We start from the raw sequence: 17,805 nt of genomic DNA, 5'->3' as shown, positions 1-17,805 counted from the left end.
TGCATGCCAGAAGAGGGCATCAGATTCCATTATAGATGGCTGTAAGCCACCACGTGGTTGCTGGGAATTGAACTCAGGACCTCTGGAAGAGCTGCCAATGTGCTGGGTGGTGGCGCACGCCTTTAATCCCAGCACTCGGGAGGCAGAGGCAGGCGGATCTCTGTGAGTTCAAGGCCAGCTTGGTCTACAGAGCAAGATCTAGGAGAGGCGCAAAGCTGCAGAGAGAAACCCTGTCTCGAAAAACAAAAACAACAATAACAACAACAACAAAAAGAGTTGCTATGCTCTTAACTGCTGAGCCATCTCTCCAGCCCCCAAGACCAAAAGTTTTACTTCTGCAAGGGTGTGTAGCTGTGTTCTAGTAAGCATGCCCAGTGGTGTATTGATGGGTTTTCATAGCTAATAAAGGGTCCAGTGTCTCACTGTGAATGGTTAGCACTCAGCCTCTTATTCCTGTATGATTGGCTAATCCAGAACAGGGCAGGTTCTAGGGAGAAACTAAATTTGAACATGTTTTGATTTCAAAAAGTGTTGACCCTTAGGCCAGGCATAGAGACGCATGCCTTTAATCTTAGCACTCAGAAGGTAGGTGGATTTCTGTGAGTTCAGGCCAGCATGGTTTATAGTGTGAGTTCCAAGCCACTTGGGGCTACATAGTGTGACTCTGTGTCAAAAAATAATTTTAAGAAATTAAAACTTCAGGACAGCCAGGGCTATGTAGAGAGATCTGTCTCAAAAAAATCAATAAATGGGCAGTGGTGGTGCACACGTTTAACCCCAGCACTGGTCTACTGGTGAGTTCCAGGACAGCCAGGGCTACACAGAGAAACTGTCTTGAAGAACCAAAATTAAATAAGTAAAAAAGTAAAATTATATAAATGTATATGATATAGATTGTAAGTAATATATATAAAATATACATAATTTAGATATCTGCATATAAATTTATATGAACTTATAAACTTAAATAAATATACTTTATATTATATACAGTTATATGTAAATTACATATTTATATAACATAAATGTTATGTTTTATTTATTTAATTTTGGAAGGGTCTCATTATTCTTTTTGTTTTGTTTGGTGTGGTTTGGTTTGGTTTGGTTTCTCCAGACAGGGTTTCTCTGTGTAGCTTTGTGCCTTTCCTGGAACTCGCTTTGGAGACCAGGCTGGCCTCGAACTCACAGAGATCCGCCTGCTTCTGCCTCCCAAGTGCTGGGATTAAAGGCGTGTGCCACCACCGCCTGGCCTTTTTTTGTTTTTTGTTTTGTTTTGTTTTTGTTTTTGTTTTTGGGGGGGTTTCATTATTCTTGATTGGTTTGGAACTTCATACAAAGACCAGGGCTTTAAACTCTCGGAGATCTTCTTGCCTCTGCCTCCTGAGTGCTGGGGTTAAAGTTGTGCACACTACAAAGAGCTCTGGTTTTTTGTTTTTTAGAAAGGGTGTTGTCAGTTCTTCACAGACTTGGAAAGAAAAATACTCAACTTCACATGGAAAAACAAAAGACCCAGGATAGCTAAAAGAATCCTGTATAATAAAGCAACCTCTGGAGGCATCACCATCCCTTACCTCAAGCTCTACTATAGAGCTATAGTAATAAAAACAGCTTGGTACTGGCATAAAAACCGACATACAGACCAATGGAATTGAATTGAAGACCCTGACATTAATCCACGCACATATGAACACCTGATTTTTGACAAAGAAGCCAAAACTATACAATGAAAAAAAGAAAGTATCTTCAACAAATGGTGCTGGCATAACTGGATGTCAATATGTAAAAGATTACAAATAGATCCATATCTGTCACCATGCACAAAACTCAAGTCCAAGTGGATCAAAGACCTCAACATAAATCCAGTTACACTAAAGTTAATAGAAGAGAAAGTAGGAAGTACTCTTGAACGCACTGGCACAGGAAATCACTTCCTAAATATAACACCAGCAGCACAGACACTGAGCACAACAATTAATAAATGGAACCTCTTGAAACGGAGAAGCTTTTGTAGGGCAAAAGACACGGTCAATAAGACAGACAGTCTACAGAATGGGAAAAGATCTTCACCAACCCCACATCTGACAGAGGACTGATTTCCAAAGTATATAAAGAACTCAAGAAACTAGACATCAAAATACTGAACAACCCAATTAAAAAATGGGCTAAAGAGCTAAACAGAGTATTCTCAAAAGAATCACAAATGGTTGAAAGACAGTTAAAGAAATGCTCAACATCCTTAATCATCAGAGAAATGCAAGTCAAAACGACTCTGAGATACCACCTTACACCTGTCAGAATGGCTAAGATCAAAAACACTAATGACAACCAATGTTGGAGAGGATGTGGAGCAAAGGGAACACTACTCCACTATTGGTGGGAATGCAAACTTGTACAGCTACTGTGGAAATCAGTATGGCGGTTTCTCAGAAAATTAGAAATCGATCTACCTCAAGACCCAGTCATACCACTCTTGGGCATAGACCCAAGAAATGCTCCATCATACCACAAAGATACATGCTCAGCTATGTTCATAGCAGCACTCTTTGTAATAGCCAGAACCTGGAAACAACCTAGATGCCTGTCAACTGAAAAATGGATTATTAAGAAAATGTGGTACATATACACAATGGAGTACTACTCAGCAGAGAAAAACAATGAAAGCATGAAATTTGCAGGTAAATGGATGGAACTAGAAAATATTATCCTGAGTGAGGTAACCCAAACCCAGAAGGACAAACATGGTATGTACTCACTCATAAGTGGATTCTAGATATAAAGCAAAGAACAAAGGACTGCAACCCACAGAACCAGGGAAACTATATAGCAGGGGGGACCCTGGGATGACTGTGCCTTATAATAAGTTTTGGTTTTACTCAATCACTGGGCAAGCCTCAATGAGACATTTCAGTATTAGGATAAGAATTTATACTGTATCAAGTTGATAATAGAAAAATAAATAAATAAATAATAAAAAGACCCTGTGTACTTTACTGTTGCTAATTTTTCTTTTCTTTTCCTTCTTTTTTTTTTTTTTTTTTTTTTTTTTTTTTTTTTTTTTTTTTTTTTTTTGCTTTTTCGAGATGGGGTTTCTCTGTATAACTTTGTGACTTTCCTGAAACTCACTTTGTAGACCAGGCTAGCCTCGAACTCACAGAGATCCGCCTGGCTTTGCCTCCCAAGTGCTGGGATTAAAGGCATGCACCACCACGCCTGCTAGTTTTTCTTTAAAAATTAAAGATTTATTTAGTTTAAAAAAAAAAAAAAAAGAAGCTGGGGCGGTGGTGATGCACACCTTTAATCCCAGCACTCGGAGGCAGAGGCAGGTGGATCTTTGTGAGTTCGAGGCCAGACTGGGCTACTAAGTGAGTTCCAGGAAAGGCACAAAGCTACACAGAGAAACCCTGTCGCAAAAAACCAAAAAAAAAAAAAAAAAAAAAAAAAGAAAGAAAGAAAGAAAGAAAGAAAGAAAAGGTGTTGTGTGGCTTCCTGGGGAGATATGAACAAATGTGTCTTTACCCCAGATAGGCTATCACAACAGAGGAAAGAAATTACTTCACTAAAGTTCAACTTGGCAAACTAGTTTAATGAGTTTATTAGGGCTACTTACAGAAGTATAGGTAAAGAGTTATATTTACAGGAATGAGGATGATTCATAAGCAGCTGCATCACCAAAAAGCTCACCTAGCGTCAGGCCTGGTCTTTAAATCCAGTGCTAGGGAGTCAGATGCAGGCTGACTCGGACTTCCTGGCAAGCCTTCTAGCCAGGACAGCTAGAAACGTGATCTTGAAAAGCCAACCAAACAAACAAACAAACAAAACACACAATAAGCTCACCCTGGCTGCAGCACCATTCTCACCCTCGAGCTCCAGGTATTGGAAAGTCCACTCTGGGAGTTTCAGGAACCCTTGAACCTTATAAATGCTGTTTACTTCTGGAGTCCTAACAACCTCTCTCCAGAACAGAATGTTTCAATTTGGAGGATTGTTTGAATTGCTACTTAACACGGGGGCTCTCACTAGGTCACCAGATTGGTCTCAAATGTACACAGTTCTTGAGAGTGCTAGGATTATAAATGTGAGGTACCATGTGAGAGGTCTTCAAGACTTGTTTTTAAGTTTTTCTTTTTGTTGTTCTTTTGTTTTTGGTTTTTTTTCGAGACAGGGTTTCTTTGTGTAGTTTTGGTGCCTGTCCTGGATCTGTAGACCAGGTTAGCTTCAGCCTCGAAGTCACAGAGATCTGCCTGGCTCTGCCTCCTGAGTGCTGGGATTAAAGGCATTCACCACCGACGCCCAGTTTAAGGTTGTAAGGTTGTATTTTATTCTGATTTATGAGACAGGATTTCTCTGTGTAGCCCTGGCTGTCTTGGAACTCACTCAGTAAACCAGGCTGTCCTCGAACTCAGAGATCCTCCTTCCTCTGCCTCCTGAGTGCTGGGATTAAAGGCGTGCTACTTACAGAAGTATAGGTAAAGAGTTATATTTACAGCCACCATTAAGGGGCTAAGATTTTATTTTTTAAATTATGTGTGTATGTGCCAGCTTGACTGTGCAGCTTTAATCTCAGCACTTGGGAGGAAGAAGCAGGCAGACCGCTGTGAATTCGAGGCCAGCTGGGGCCTCAGAGGTCCAGTTCTATATAGCGAGACCATGACTCAAAAAAAGAAAGAGAGAGAGAAGAGAAGAGAAGAGAAGAGAAGAGAAGAGAAGAGAAGAGAAGAGAAGAGAAGAGAAGAGAAGAGAAGAGAAGAGAAGAGAAGAGAAGAGAAGAGAAGAGAAGAGAAGAGAAGAGAGAAGAGAAGAAAAGAAAAGAAAAGAAAAGAAAAGAAAAAGAAAACAACAACAACAAAATACTTTAGAAAGAGATCTTAGGGCCGATCAGTGGTGGCGCACGCCTTTAATCCCAGCACTGGGATTTCAAGGTTCTAGATTTAGCTAATGAGGAAAACCTTGGAGGGAGCAGAGTGGGAACGAGGGGACGTCCTGGAGCCCTCCAGCGCGGGCACCAGGATCTTCAGTTCTTATCAAACTGGGCCACTAGAGGCCGCTGTCCGAGTGCAGCCTGGGCGCGCAGGCGCAGAGGCGAAGTAGTCCGGAACTCTGTTTCTCAACTACCAGGTCGGTGCTCCTAGAAGGCAGGTCCGGGCGGGAAGCGCAGGCGCAGAAGCTCGGAACTCGGTGGCTGGGTTTGCACGCGCGGCCGGGCCGAGTCCGCTGCCGTCCCTGTCCCCCGGGTCGGCGGCTCCGGCGTGACAGTGGCGGCAATATGTACGCGGTGTACAAGCAGGCACACCCGCCCACCGGGCTGGAGTTTGCCATGTACTGCAACTTCTTCAACAACACGGAGCGCAACCTCGTGGTGGCCGGCACCTCGCAGCTGTATGTGTACCGCCTGAACCGCGACGCCGAGGTAAGCCGTGTCTCCAGAGCAGAGATGCCGAGGCCGTGCCGCAGTCACCTCGGCAGGTTCCCCAGGGCAGGAATCTAGCTTTGCTTAAGGCCTCTTGTCCCCAGAGCCGGTTCTCCACTACCACGTTGTTTGGCCTCATCCTACCCTGCGGGAATGCCCCTGCCTACGGTCTCCTATTTGTTCCTTGGGATTGCCAGCAGATTGTTGCAGACCTTCCATGTGCTTAGCAGTAAGGACATGGCAGTGAACCAGACCCTTGAGGGAGATGACCCTTTAGTAAATGAATATATACAGACTGCCGCAGTATCTCCGGGAGGAGGCCGGGTGCTTCCAAACCAGAGCTTTTCTGAGACTGATCGGGTTTGTTGGGGGAAGAACACTTCTACCTAAAGGAGCAAGGCTGGATGCAGCTTGGGGACCGACTACTGGCAGTAGATGTAGTAAAGTGGAACAAACCCATCAATAGATAAGATATAGGGATGTTGTGGTTGCTGGAGTGACAGCAAGTGGTTCAGGAAGCCTTCTTGCAAAGAGGCAATTTCCGTGGAATCTTGGTAGTACGTGCCTTCAATCTCAGGCAGAAGCAGACAGATTTCTGGGTGTTCCAGTCTAAACTGGTTCCAGCCAGGGCAACATAGTGAGACTGTCTCAAAAGAAAACCAAACAAACCAAACAAAAATGAAGCCTTAAGGGTGTTAGCTTCTTCCTTTTTTTTCACCCCTGAAATTTAAAAATTAGGTTTATTCATTTGATTTTATGTATTCTGCTTACGTGTATGTGAACCACATGAATGCTTAGTGTCCATGGAGGTCAGTGTTATGGATGGTTGTGCCAAATGGGTCCTTTGTAAGAGCAGCAAGTACTTTTGATGGCTAAGCCATCACTCCAGCCCCTAAAGAGGCATCATCTTAGCCAAGGTGCAGCACATACCTCTGCTGATAGCGGAGGTGTTCAGGCAGAATCATGAGGTGGCAAAACCATGGGTACTATGTGAGAGGGCCAATGTCGTCCCCCCCCCCCCCCAAGACAGGGTTTCTCTGTCTAGCTCTGGCTGCCCTTTAACTCATTCTGTAGACTAAATTCAGAGGCCTACCTGCATCTGCCTCCCAAGTACTGGGATTAAAGGTGTGCACCGCCACTGCCTGGCTTTCTCAGACACTTATTAGCGTCGTCTGCTGTATGGGACTTCTGGGGAGAAGCCTGCTCTGTGGAGTGTGCCCCCCAGGGAATGGCAGGTCATATATAGACAGGGAGATGCAGTGTCGTTAAGGCAGCAGACCTGGGCAGGGCTGCATCGAAGTCTCACCTGTTGAAGATGTGATATAAATAGACAACGAGGTATGGAGAAGTATGTGTGAGTGAGACAAAGTAGTTTCAAGCAAAACTGTTTCTGTGATAGAGGCTAAAGGTGGGGAGAGCAGGTAAGAAGTAACATGGTGGGGCTCCATGCCACACTCTCCAAGCAGGGAATTTTGTCAAAGAAATGATCTTACCCAACTTAGGTTTGACAGCTGTCCCAGGAGACTAGTCAGGAAATGGCTATAGCCATTAGGCAAGAATTAATGGTGGCCTGGACCAGTGTAGCTATGAGGTGATGGGAAGCCATCAGATTTAGGATGGATAGATGTGCTGTTTGACAGGAACCAAGAATGATGCCAAGATTTTGTCAGGGTGGTGGGTAACAGGTCTGGATTTGGTCTTAGCAGTTACAGGGGTAGTGTTGCTATTCCATGGTGGCCAGGAGCGGAGAGCCACTCAGGAATCATGCCTGGGAGGGTAACATCTTGGAAGAGGGTCCTGCACTGGTTCTGTGCTCTTAGCCTTAGGTGATCACGACAAAAGGCTATGGGGAGCCAGTGAGGATGGTTGAGGCCTGTGGAGGAGAACTGGTAGCAGGGAATCAGCTGGCTGGAAGAAGACCTGTCCAAAAGACAGCAAGGAGCCGGGCGGCAGTGGCGTACACCTTTAATCCCAGCACTTGGGAGGCAGAGGCAGGCGGATCTCTGTGAGTTTAAGGCCAGCCTGGTCTACAGAGCGAGTTCCAGGACAGGCACCAAAACTACACAGAGAAACCCTGTCTTAAAAAACAAACAAACAAACAAAACAAACAAGACAGCAAAGGAACAGAGCAGTAACTGGGAGAGAGCAAGGGTTTTAGAGATTCGTTTTAATTTTTACTTGTTTGTTTGTTGGTTGGTTGGTTGGTTTGGTTTGGTTTGGTTTGGTTTGTTCTTTCAAGACAGAGTTGCTCTGTTTAACAGCCCTGGCTGTCCTGGATCTCACTCTGTAAGCCAGGCTGACCTCAAACTCACAGAGATCTGCCTGCCTCTGCCTGAGTGCTTTGATTAAAGGCTTAGTTTTTACTTGTTAAATAATTTTATTATTATTATTGTGTGTCTGAGTGTCTGCACCACTAGTGATCATCCTTACAGATGGTTGTGAGCTGCCATGTAGGTGCTGGGAATCGAACCCAGGTCCTCTAGAAGAGCAGCCAGTGCTCTTCAACCTCTGAGCCATCATTTTAGTCCCTGTTTTTATTTCCAATTGTCTGTCTGTCTGTGTGTCAGTTTGTGCACATAAGTGTAAGTGCCCACAGAGGGCAGAGACATTGGATCTCCAGGAGCTGGAATTACAGGTGGTTGTGAGCCGCCTGATATGAGTGTTAAGAATGGAACTCAGACCGGTCGGTGGCCTACAGAGTGAGATCCAGGACAGGCTCCAAAGCTACACAGAGAAACTGTCTCAAAAAAAAAAAGAAAAAATGGCACTCAGGTCAAGAGAAAGGGTTTTAAAGGTGAGGGAGAAAGCAGCAAAACTGTCCACTGGGAATTAACGGGAGTGTTTGCTTTTTGGTGTGGGGGCGATGAGACAGGGTTTCTCTGTATAGCAGCCCAGGCTGTCCTAGAACTCGCTTTGTAGACCATGCTGGCATTGAACTCACAGAGATCCTCCTGTTTCTGCCTGCTGAGTGTTTACATTTTTAATCGTTGGGTGTCCCAGCCAGTGGGATCTTCAGCAGAGACCCTAGAAGGGGGAATGGCGAACGAAGGGACAAGAGACACACAAAGAATTGACAGCAAGACAGTATTCTGATCAAGCTGCAAAATTTTATTTTTCTCAGGTGGGTTTTTATAGAAGCAGACCAGGAAACTTTCTTTGGGAAAAGATCAGGGGACTGTTGAGTTACCAAGCAATCCAACCAAGCAACCTAACCACAAAACATTGTTACTAATGGTCACTGTAGCAGAAAGATAAGGAAATTTTCTAATAACTCAGGACTTGTCCAGTCATGTCAAAAGTTTCTGGTTAGTGGCTCAATACTGGACAACAGAAACTTAACTCAGGCAGGCAATATGGCATGGCTCTTAAAATTGTCCTCCGCAGTTGGGGTATATTCTAAGATAGATCCTTGAAACAAAAGCTGCAGCTACCAATCGCAGTTCCTCGTTTCCTGGCCCTAGCAGAACAGTATGGCTTCTCTTGTCCCACAGACCGAAGTGCAAAGTGACAGGGGTGGAAGTGATGGAGGACTCAGTCCAGTCACCGATTTGAGACAGGCTACCTAAGATAGATAGGCACAGTGTGTCAAGACACACCGTGGTCAGGTTTGGGCAAATATAGAAGGGGCAGGCCGGGCTGTGATCTGTCCATTCTTCTGTTCTGTGTGCCTATCCTGACAGCTTATGGCCTAAGATTTGTCTGACATCTTTCTAGAACTTAGGTTTCCAGGAGGACATGGTGTCCTTGCTCCCACAGCCTGTCCTTCAGAGCAGCCCTCAGTACATTTAAAGGGAAATGAGTCCTTTTTTGTTGCTGTCTTGAGTCTGTTCCTGTGGATCTAGAATATGCAGCTGTGTGTTGTGGGGACACCCAGTCCGGTACAGCTGTCACCTGGAGTTGCCAGGAAAGCTCAAGGCCTCATTTCTGTCTTATTGTTGTTATTGTTTTTTGTGGGGGTGGGGGGGGGTCTTGCCATGTAACTCAGGCTGGGCAGGAACTTAGAATCCTCCTGTCTTGACCTCCTGGGATCACAGGTATGTGCTACCATGCCTGTTACCTCTTGGTTCTTGTATCCCTTGACTGTCTTGGTCCAGCTATCGAGGTATCCAGCTGGACCTGCAGCTGGCACTGAGCTGCTTGGTCTCAGGTATAAGCCTATGGGTGCGCAGCTGAGCAAGTTTGGGACTGTAGAGAATGACTGTGTAGTATACGGGCGGGCCTCTAGGAAAGCTAGACATGTAGCTTTCCAGTGGGAAGCCCTGAGGATAGGGTTAGGGTATGTGAATCTAAGTTTGCCTGGGGTCACCTGGCTTATACGCTGACCTTGCAAAGTAGAGCTTGCTGACGGCCGGGGGCCAGCCCTGGGTGGACTTCCCTGTCCTTCAGATGACTTTGTTCATGGATGAGAGAGGTCTACCCGGTGTGTGGTTCCTGACTGCTCCCTTTCCCCTTCCAGGCTTTGACCAAGAATGACGGGAGCACAGGTAAGTGTGGGATAGCCCCTCTAGCCCTGCACCTGGGTGGGCCGTGTACGGGTGGCCTGGGAACAGGGCCTAGTCCTGACTGTTGACCTCTGCTCCAGAGGGGAAGGCCCACAGAGAGAAACTAGAGCTGGTGGCCTCCTTCTCCTTCTTTGGCAATGTCATGTCCATGGCCAGCGTGCAGCTTGCGGGCGCCAAACGTGATGCCTTGCTTCTTAGTTTCAAAGATGCTAAGGTGAGCGGGTTATAGGGAGCAGTGCTGGGCTGGGGTCTGTCAGTGTTATCAGGGTTGATATTGAACGGGCCACGGTTCTGACCTCCTGCCTCCAGCTGTCAGTGGTGGAGTATGACCCAGGCACCCATGACCTGAAGACCCTGTCTCTACACTACTTTGAGGAGCCTGAACTTCGGGTAAGCCAAGCCCAAGAGTGCCCAGGCTAAGCCTAGCAATTCTCTCTAATGTTTCTCTTCTTCTGCTGCCCCAAGAGTTCCCTCAGATCTTCTGTAGCCCAACTGATGTCCCTCCCCTCTGCCCCCAGGATGGCTTTGTGCAGAATGTGCACACACCTCGTGTGCGGGTGGACCCTGACGGGCGCTGTGCAGCCATGCTCATCTACGGCACAAGGCTGGTAGTTCTGCCTTTCCGCAGAGAGAGCCTGGCTGAGGAGCATGAGGGGCTCATGGGCGAAGGGTGAGTACCAAGCCGGGGTGGCTGTGGTTTTGAGCACCCAAGAGCCCTGAGCTTCCTGCCCTATCACTTCCTCCTGCTGACACCTCTGGTCTGTAGGCAGAGGTCCAGCTTCCTGCCCAGCTACATCATCGACGTGCGGGCTCTGGATGAGAAGCTGCTCAACATCATCGACCTGCAGTTCCTCCATGGCTACTATGAGCCCACCCTGCTGATCTTGTTTGAACCCAACCAGACCTGGCCCGGGTAAGGCTGGGGCCCCTGCTGCCGGTCCCCAGAGGTCCTGCCCAGACCTGGCCCGGGTAAGGCTGGGGCCCCTGCTGCGGGCCCCCAGAGGTCCTGCCCGGGCAGGGCTATAGAGAGGGGGACGGGGACGGGGACGGGGGGGGGGGGGGGGGGAAGGGGGGGGAAGAGACTGGGTCGCTGACCTTGGGAGCAATGTGGCTGCCTCTGGATGACCTACCTGCTGCTCTAGGCGGGTGGCTGTGAGGCAGGACACGTGCTCCATTGTGGCTATCTCGCTGAACATCACACAGAAAGTCCATCCGGTCATCTGGTCCCTCACCAGCTTGCCTTTTGACTGTACCCAGGCCCTGGCTGTGCCCAAGCCCATAGGTGAGGGTGTGGCGGTGTTGAATGGCAGTGGGGACAGGGGCGGCGGCAGTGAACTGCGTAACGGTGGTGGTGTCTACCTCCAGGTGGGGTAGTGATCTTCGCTGTCAATTCACTGTTGTACCTGAACCAGAGCGTTCCCCCGTACGGTGTGGCTCTCAACAGTCTCACCACAGGCACCACCGCTTTCCCATTGCGTGAGTGGGGTGTACTGTGGGCAAGGTGGGATGTGCCTGGGGCAGAGTGCAAGACATCCAGTGTGCCTGATCGTTATGTACCCCCTAGGTACCCAAGAGGGCGTACGGATCACCCTGGACTGCGCGCAGGCAGCCTTCATCTCTTATGACAAGATGGTCATCTCCCTCAAGGGAGGCGAGATGTAAGCCCACAGCCTATGACCCCTGACCTCTGGGATGCCCATGTACTCCCTTCTCCGTGCCTCGGTGTCCCTTGCCCACTCAATGCCCTTACCTTTGCCCACAGTTACGTGCTGACCCTCATCACGGATGGCATGCGCAGTGTCCGAGCATTTCACTTTGACAAGGCAGCTGCCAGTGTCCTTACCACCAGTGTGAGTAGGAACGGGGTTGGGAGTGTCCCGGGTCAGGTCTGGTTGTATCTTACTCACACCTCTCCCTCAGATGGTCACAATGGAGCCTGGATACCTGTTCTTAGGCTCTCGCCTGGGCAACTCCCTCCTCCTCAAGTACACGGAGAAACTGCAGGAGCCCCCCGCCAGCTCTGTCCGTGAGGCGGCTGACAAGGTAAGTGGCCACAATGTAGGGTTCCTGGGCCTGTCCTTCCACGGCCCCCATGTGTGGGACAGCCTCAGGGCTACTCACTCATTTCTGATGCCTCACAGGAAGAGCCTCCCTCTAAGAAGAAGCGAGTGGACCCTACAGTGGGCTGGACAGGTGAGAGGATGGACTGGGATGAGCAGGGGAGGGCCAGAGTCCATGCTTGGACTCACCTGGACTCTGTCTGCTGCAGGAGGCAAGACGGTGCCGCAGGATGAGGTGGATGAAATCGAAGTCTACGGCAGCGAGGCCCAGTCAGGCACACAGCTGGCCACCTACTCTTTTGAGGTAAGACCGGGGAGGGCTGTGGATATCCACCCGCTTTACCCTACCTGACCCTTGCTGTGCCCACAGGTGTGTGACAGCATGCTCAACATTGGACCCTGTGCCAACGCTGCTGTGGGCGAGCCTGCCTTCCTCTCTGAAGAGGTACCCAAGGGGCTGGGACTATGGTATAGCGTCTAGAGGTGAGACGGAATGCTGTGTCCTTACCCTACTCTGTAGTTTCAGAACAGTCCTGAGCCAGACCTGGAGATTGTGGTTTGCTCCGGCTACGGGAAAAATGGGGCCCTGTCAGTGTTGCAGGTATGTGCGGGTGGCGGGGGGAGACCCCTGGTACGACTTGGTTGGGCTGAGCACTCATTCCCACCCCATCTTTATTCCAGAAGAGTATCCGGCCCCAGGTGGTGACAACCTTTGAACTTCCTGGCTGCTATGATATGTGGACGGTCATCGCTCCTGTGCGGAAAGAGGAGGTAGGAACTGGGCTGAGAAGGAGACCGAGAGGGGCAGGAATTGTGCAGCTCCTGGGGACACTGGGGGCCAGGGGGGTCACAGTCACACACTGCCCTTGCTAGACTGTGGCCCCTGCTCTGCCCCTCTCTTGCCCTCGCAGGAAGAAACACCCAAAGCAGAGAGCACAGAGCAGGAGCCTGCCGCCCCCAAAACAGAGGAGGACGGGCGAAGACATGGCTTCCTTATTCTTAGCCGGGAAGACTCAACCATGGTAAAAAAAAAAAAAAAAAGTCGAGTCTGGGACTAGGGACAGGGTCCCCTGGGGAGGGCACCACTCACCACTGTCGCCATAGATCCTACAGACTGGCCAGGAGATCATGGAGCTGGACACCAGTGGCTTTGCCACACAGGGCCCCACAGTCTTCGCTGGAAACATTGGGGACAATCGCTATATTGTCCAAGTCTCACCGCTGGGCATTCGCCTGCTGGAAGGCGGTAGGTGGGCAGGTCTGTTTGAATGGGTCTTGAGGTGGCATGGATTGCCAGCTCCCCTAACGACCTTGTGTCCACAGTGAATCAACTGCACTTCATCCCTGTGGACCTGGGTGCCCCCATCGTGCAGTGTGCTGTGGCTGATCCCTACGTGGTCATCATGAGTGCTGAGGGCCACGTTACCATGTTCCTGCTCAAGAGCGATTCATACGGTGGCCGCCACCACCGCCTGGCACTTCACAAGCCTCCACTGCATCATGTAGGCCCCCTATCCTTGATGCCCTTGTCTTCCCCTGCCTGTCCCTCCCTGCCCTTGTCTGAACCCTATCCCATTTCCTACAGCAGTCCAAGGTGATTGCACTCTGCCTGTACCGTGATGTCAGTGGCATGTTCACCACCGAGAGCCGCCTGGGTGGGGCCCGTGACGAACTGGGGGGCCGAAGTGGCTCAGAGGCCGAAGGCCTGGGCTCGGAAACGAGGTGTGTAGGGGCTGGTAGGTGAGGTGCCAGGGTTCCCGTGGCACGCTGTGACGCATCTGTCTATGGTTCCCAGCCCCACAGTCGACGATGAGGAAGAGATGCTGTATGGGGACTCCGGCTCCCTCTTCAGTCCCAGCAAAGAGGAGGCCCGCAGGAGCAACCAGCCCCCCGCTGACCGTGACCCTGCGCCCTTCAGGGTGGACCCCACCCACTGGTGCCTGCTGGTGCGGGAGAACGGCACCATGGAGGTGGGTGCGTCACACACAGCAGAGTCACAGCACGGTAACCTTGAACCCCCCTCTTAACCACTGCCCTCTCTCCAGATCTACCAGCTCCCAGACTGGCGGCTGGTGTTCCTAGTTAAGAACTTCCCTGTGGGACAGCGGGTCCTGGTGGACAGCTCTTTTGGACAGCCCACCACACAAGGTGAAGTCCGAAAGGAGGAGGCCACCCGCCAGGGGGAGCTGCCTTTGGTCAAGGAGGTGTTGCTGGTGGCCCTGGGAAGCCGGCAGAGCAGGCCCTACCTGCTGGTAAGTGCCTTCCTAGCACCCGCCCCCAAGGCCTGCCCCATCCTCATGCCCCCCACTTAGCTAAGCGCTATCCCTGCTCGGATCCCCAGGTACATGTGGACCAGGAGTTGCTTATCTATGAAGCCTTCCCCCACGACTCTCAGCTTGGCCAGGGGAATCTCAAAGTCCGCTTCAAGAAGGTGCCAGTGGCTAGACCCTGTTTGGGCATGGGGTGGATTGGAAGGCCAGGCCAGCGGGGTCTGGAGGACCTAACACTTCCTGTGGCCTCTGCCAGGTCCCCCACAACATCAACTTCCGTGAAAAGAAGCCAAAGCCATCCAAGAAGAAGACGGAAGGCTGCAGTACTGAGGAGGGGTCTGGAGTCCGGGGTCGTGTGGCGCGCTTCCGCTCCTTCGAGGATATCTATGGCTATTCAGGGGTAGGCGAGTGGCGTGGCAGGACTGGAGGATGGAGCCTCGCTCTCGGTGTACTCAAAAGTGCCTGCCCCTAGGTTTTCATCTGTGGACCCTCGCCTCACTGGCTCCTGGTGACTGGCCGTGGAGCTCTGCGTCTGCATCCCATGGGCATCGACGGCCCCATTGACTCCTTTGCCCCGTTCCACAATGTGAACTGCCCCCGTGGCTTCCTGTACTTCAACAGACAGGTGAGGAGGCTCAGCCTGGCGCCTCCAGTGCCACTGCTCTAGGCCAGACAGGCTGTGGGAGCAGAGGGCCAAGACTGGGGCAACTGGCGGGGCCAAGGAGTTCAACTCTGGGCGTATCCTGGGACGACGGAGGAGGAGACAGTTGGGGTGTGGAGGGGAGACCAGTGAGGTCACCATCCTGCAGATGGTGTACAGCCTCAGACTGTGCTAAAGAGCCGGGCTGAGGTGGCTGTACCATTTGCTCCGCTTCTTAGTTGCTGTGTGGCTTCGTGGCAGGCACATGCCTGAGGCTGATGGCAGGTGATTTCCAGGGGCTAACAACCAGAACTGTGGTGAAGGGTGGCCTGGGTCACGGACATGGGCTGCCTTGTCTATTATTGGGGTTCCTATTGTGTCCAGTCCCTGGGGTGTCCCCTGGCCCTGGCCCCCCCATGCCCTGTACTACTGTTCACCAACATGAAATGAGCCTAGACAGAACTTTAGCCTCTCCAGGCCTCTACCCAACACAGCAGTCCTGAATCCCATTCCACAGAGCTAGAGAACATTTTGGGAGGCCTAGGTTCATTGGCTCTACCCTTATCCACCCCAGACCAAACTGACTTTGCTGCCCACTGCACCCCTAGGGTGAACTGAGGATCAGCGTCCTGCCTGCCTACCTGTCCTATGATGCTCCGTGGCCTGTCAGGAAGATCCCACTGCGCTGCACAGCCCACTATGTGGCCTACCATGTAGAGTCCAAGGTCGGTCCCTGTCCCACATCCCCCAGGCACCTTCTGAGCCTGGCCTCTGGCATGTGACACCCTCTAACACCCCAGGTGTACGCTGTGGCCACCAGCACCAACACACCCTGCACTCGAATCCCACGAATGACCGGTGAGGAAAAGGAATTTGAGGCCATTGAGAGAGGTATGCAACACTCGAGGGGAGGGTGGGGCAGAACTTGGCTGTACACTGTCTACAAGGTGACTCGCTTTCCTTGTCTCAACAGATGACAGATACATCCACCCCCAGCAAGAAGCCTTCTCCATCCAGCTCATCTCCCCAGTCAGCTGGGAGGCCATTCCCAATGCCAGGTGAGGCTGGATCTACCAGGGGCTGCTCTGCTGGCAGCTTGGAGGTGGCAAGTGCTGACAAAGCCCGGCTTCATGCAGGATCGAGCTAGAGGAATGGGAGCATGTCACGTGCATGAAGACAGTGTCGCTGCGCAGCGAGGAGACCGTTTCGGGCCTAAAGGGCTATGTGGCTGCTGGGACCTGCCTCATGCAGGGGGAGGAAGTCACGTGCCGTGGGCGGGTAAGGGCCTTTGGGTGGGGGGCAGGCGGCCCCCAGCAGGCCGTCTGCCATCTCCACGCATCCCCTTGCCCTTCCAGATCCTGATCATGGACGTGATTGAAGTGGTGCCTGAGCCTGGGCAGCCCCTGACCAAGAACAAGTTCAAGGTCCTGTACGAGAAGGAGCAGAAGGGGCCCGTGACCGCGCTGTGCCACTGCAATGGCCACCTGGTGTCAGCCATTGGCCAAAAGGTGTGTTATTCCTGTCCTTCCCTCCCCTCCTGGAGCGCTGCTCTGCCTCTAACAGCGGCCCTGTTCACCGTCTCCCGCCCTTCAGATCTTCCTGTGGAGCCTGCGGGCCAGCGAGCTGACGGGCATGGCCTTCATCGACACGCAGCTCTACATCCACCAGATGATCAGTGTGAAGAACTTCATCCTGGCAGCAGATGTCATGAAGAGCATCTCACTGCTGCGTTACCAGGAGGAGAGCAAGACGCTGAGCCTGGTGTCCCGGGTACTCATAGGGACAGATGTGCAGGTGGGCACCAGTCCAGTGCCTGCTTTCACACTGTCCTTCCCCTTCCCCAGGATGCCAAGCCTTTGGAGGTATACAGTGTGGATTTCATGGTGGACAATGCCCAGCTGGGCTTCTTAGGTGAGCACGTGGTTCCTCGGGAGGCTGCACTAGTGTGTATGGGGGGGTGTAGCTGAGGCTGAGGCTGACTCTGGTCTCTCTGTTCATCAGTGTCCGACCGAGACCGCAATCTCATGGTGTATATGTATCTGCCAGAAGGTGAGTGGTTCCTCTCTGATCTCTTCCTGGGCTGGGTACCAGGCACGGGCAGGCCATGACCTGAGTTCCCGTCCCCAGCCAAAGAGAGTTTTGGGGGCATGCGCCTGCTGCGCCGAGCAGACTTCCATGTGGGTGCCCACGTGAACACGTTCTGGAGGACCCCGTGCCGAGGCGCTGCTGAGGGGCCCAGCAAGAAGTCAGTCGTGTGGGAGAACAAGCACATCACCTGGTTTGGTGCGTGTTGGGGTGGGCGCCATCCTGGGGTCCAGGGGCGGGGGCCAGCCTGGTGCCCAGGGGCGGGAGGGCCAGCCTGGCTCACACAGCATCTCCTCAGCCACCCTGGATGGAGGCATCGGGCTCCTGCTGCCCATGCAAGAGAAGACCTACCGACGGCTGCTGATGCTGCAGAACGCACTGACAACCATGCTACCCCACCATGCTGGCCTCAACCCCCGTGCCTTCCGGTGAGTGTGCCCCTTCCCTGGCCTGTCCCTGCACCCCGGTATGCTGACCCCCTTATGTCCACCACCCAGAATGCTGCATGTCGACCGGCGCATCCTACAGAATGCTGTGCGCAACGTCCTTGATGGAGAGCTGCTAAACCGCTACCTGTACCTGAGCACTATGGAGCGCAGTGAGCTGGCCAAGAAGATAGGTACCACACCGGACATTGTGAGTACCACCTCTCACCCTAGCCCACTGGCCTCACCTGCCCTACCCACCCACATCTTTACCTCCCCATCGTCCCACAGATCCTGGATGACTTGCTGGAGACAGACCGTGTCACCGCTCACTTCTAGTTCTGTGACGCCACCCCGCCGCCGCTGTACACTTATCTCTACCCATTTTGTATAAAAGAAAAACGATTTCTTTCAGA

General features: G+C 51.4%; 1 protein-coding gene across 1 annotated transcript; it reads left to right on the top strand.

Moving 5' to 3' along the window:
- Nucleotides 1-5,142: 5,142 nt before the first annotated feature.
- On the top strand, nucleotides 5,143-17,803 carry Cpsf1 (cleavage and polyadenylation specific factor 1). Its single transcript, XM_028870961.2, has 37 exons — nucleotides 5,143-5,407; nucleotides 9,864-9,891; nucleotides 9,990-10,123; nucleotides 10,219-10,299; nucleotides 10,428-10,579; nucleotides 10,676-10,822; nucleotides 11,052-11,191; nucleotides 11,275-11,385; nucleotides 11,474-11,567; nucleotides 11,672-11,759; nucleotides 11,830-11,952; nucleotides 12,051-12,102; nucleotides 12,179-12,273; nucleotides 12,340-12,414; nucleotides 12,490-12,570; nucleotides 12,651-12,740; nucleotides 12,881-12,991; nucleotides 13,074-13,215; nucleotides 13,293-13,471; nucleotides 13,555-13,691; nucleotides 13,765-13,939; nucleotides 14,015-14,221; nucleotides 14,311-14,400; nucleotides 14,496-14,639; nucleotides 14,712-14,864; nucleotides 15,488-15,604; nucleotides 15,680-15,770; nucleotides 15,853-15,937; nucleotides 16,016-16,157; nucleotides 16,235-16,387; nucleotides 16,473-16,649; nucleotides 16,724-16,790; nucleotides 16,881-16,928; nucleotides 17,007-17,162; nucleotides 17,263-17,392; nucleotides 17,462-17,600; nucleotides 17,681-17,803. Exons 1-37 carry the CDS (start codon nucleotides 5,264-5,266, stop codon nucleotides 17,726-17,728), a joined length of 4,326 nt encoding a protein of 1,441 aa, XP_028726794.1. The 5' UTR covers nucleotides 5,143-5,263; the 3' UTR covers nucleotides 17,729-17,803.
- The last annotated feature ends 2 nt before the right edge of the window (nucleotides 17,804-17,805 follow it).

Source organism: Peromyscus leucopus, chromosome 20 (genome assembly GCF_004664715.2).
Source record: "Peromyscus leucopus breed LL Stock chromosome 20, UCI_PerLeu_2.1, whole genome shotgun sequence".
Lineage (NCBI taxonomy): Eukaryota > Metazoa > Chordata > Mammalia > Rodentia > Cricetidae > Peromyscus > Peromyscus leucopus.
This window is presented reverse-complemented; position numbering and strand designations above follow the sequence as displayed.

What these genes read in the sequence shown, in the direction of transcription:
- Cpsf1 (XM_028870961.2), top strand. Translation starts at nt 5,264, where the DNA reads ATGTACGCGGTGTACAAGCAGGCACACCCGCCCACCGGGCTGGAGTTT. An exon ending in GGGCCCTGTCAGTGTTGCAG is followed by an intron (nt 12,571 to 12,650) that starts GTATGTGCGGGT and finishes TCTTTATTCCAG; the next exon opens with AAGAGTATCCGGCCCCAGGT. An exon ending in AGAGCAGGCCCTACCTGCTG is followed by an intron (nt 14,222 to 14,310) that starts GTAAGTGCCTTC and finishes TCGGATCCCCAG; the next exon opens with GTACATGTGGACCAGGAGTT.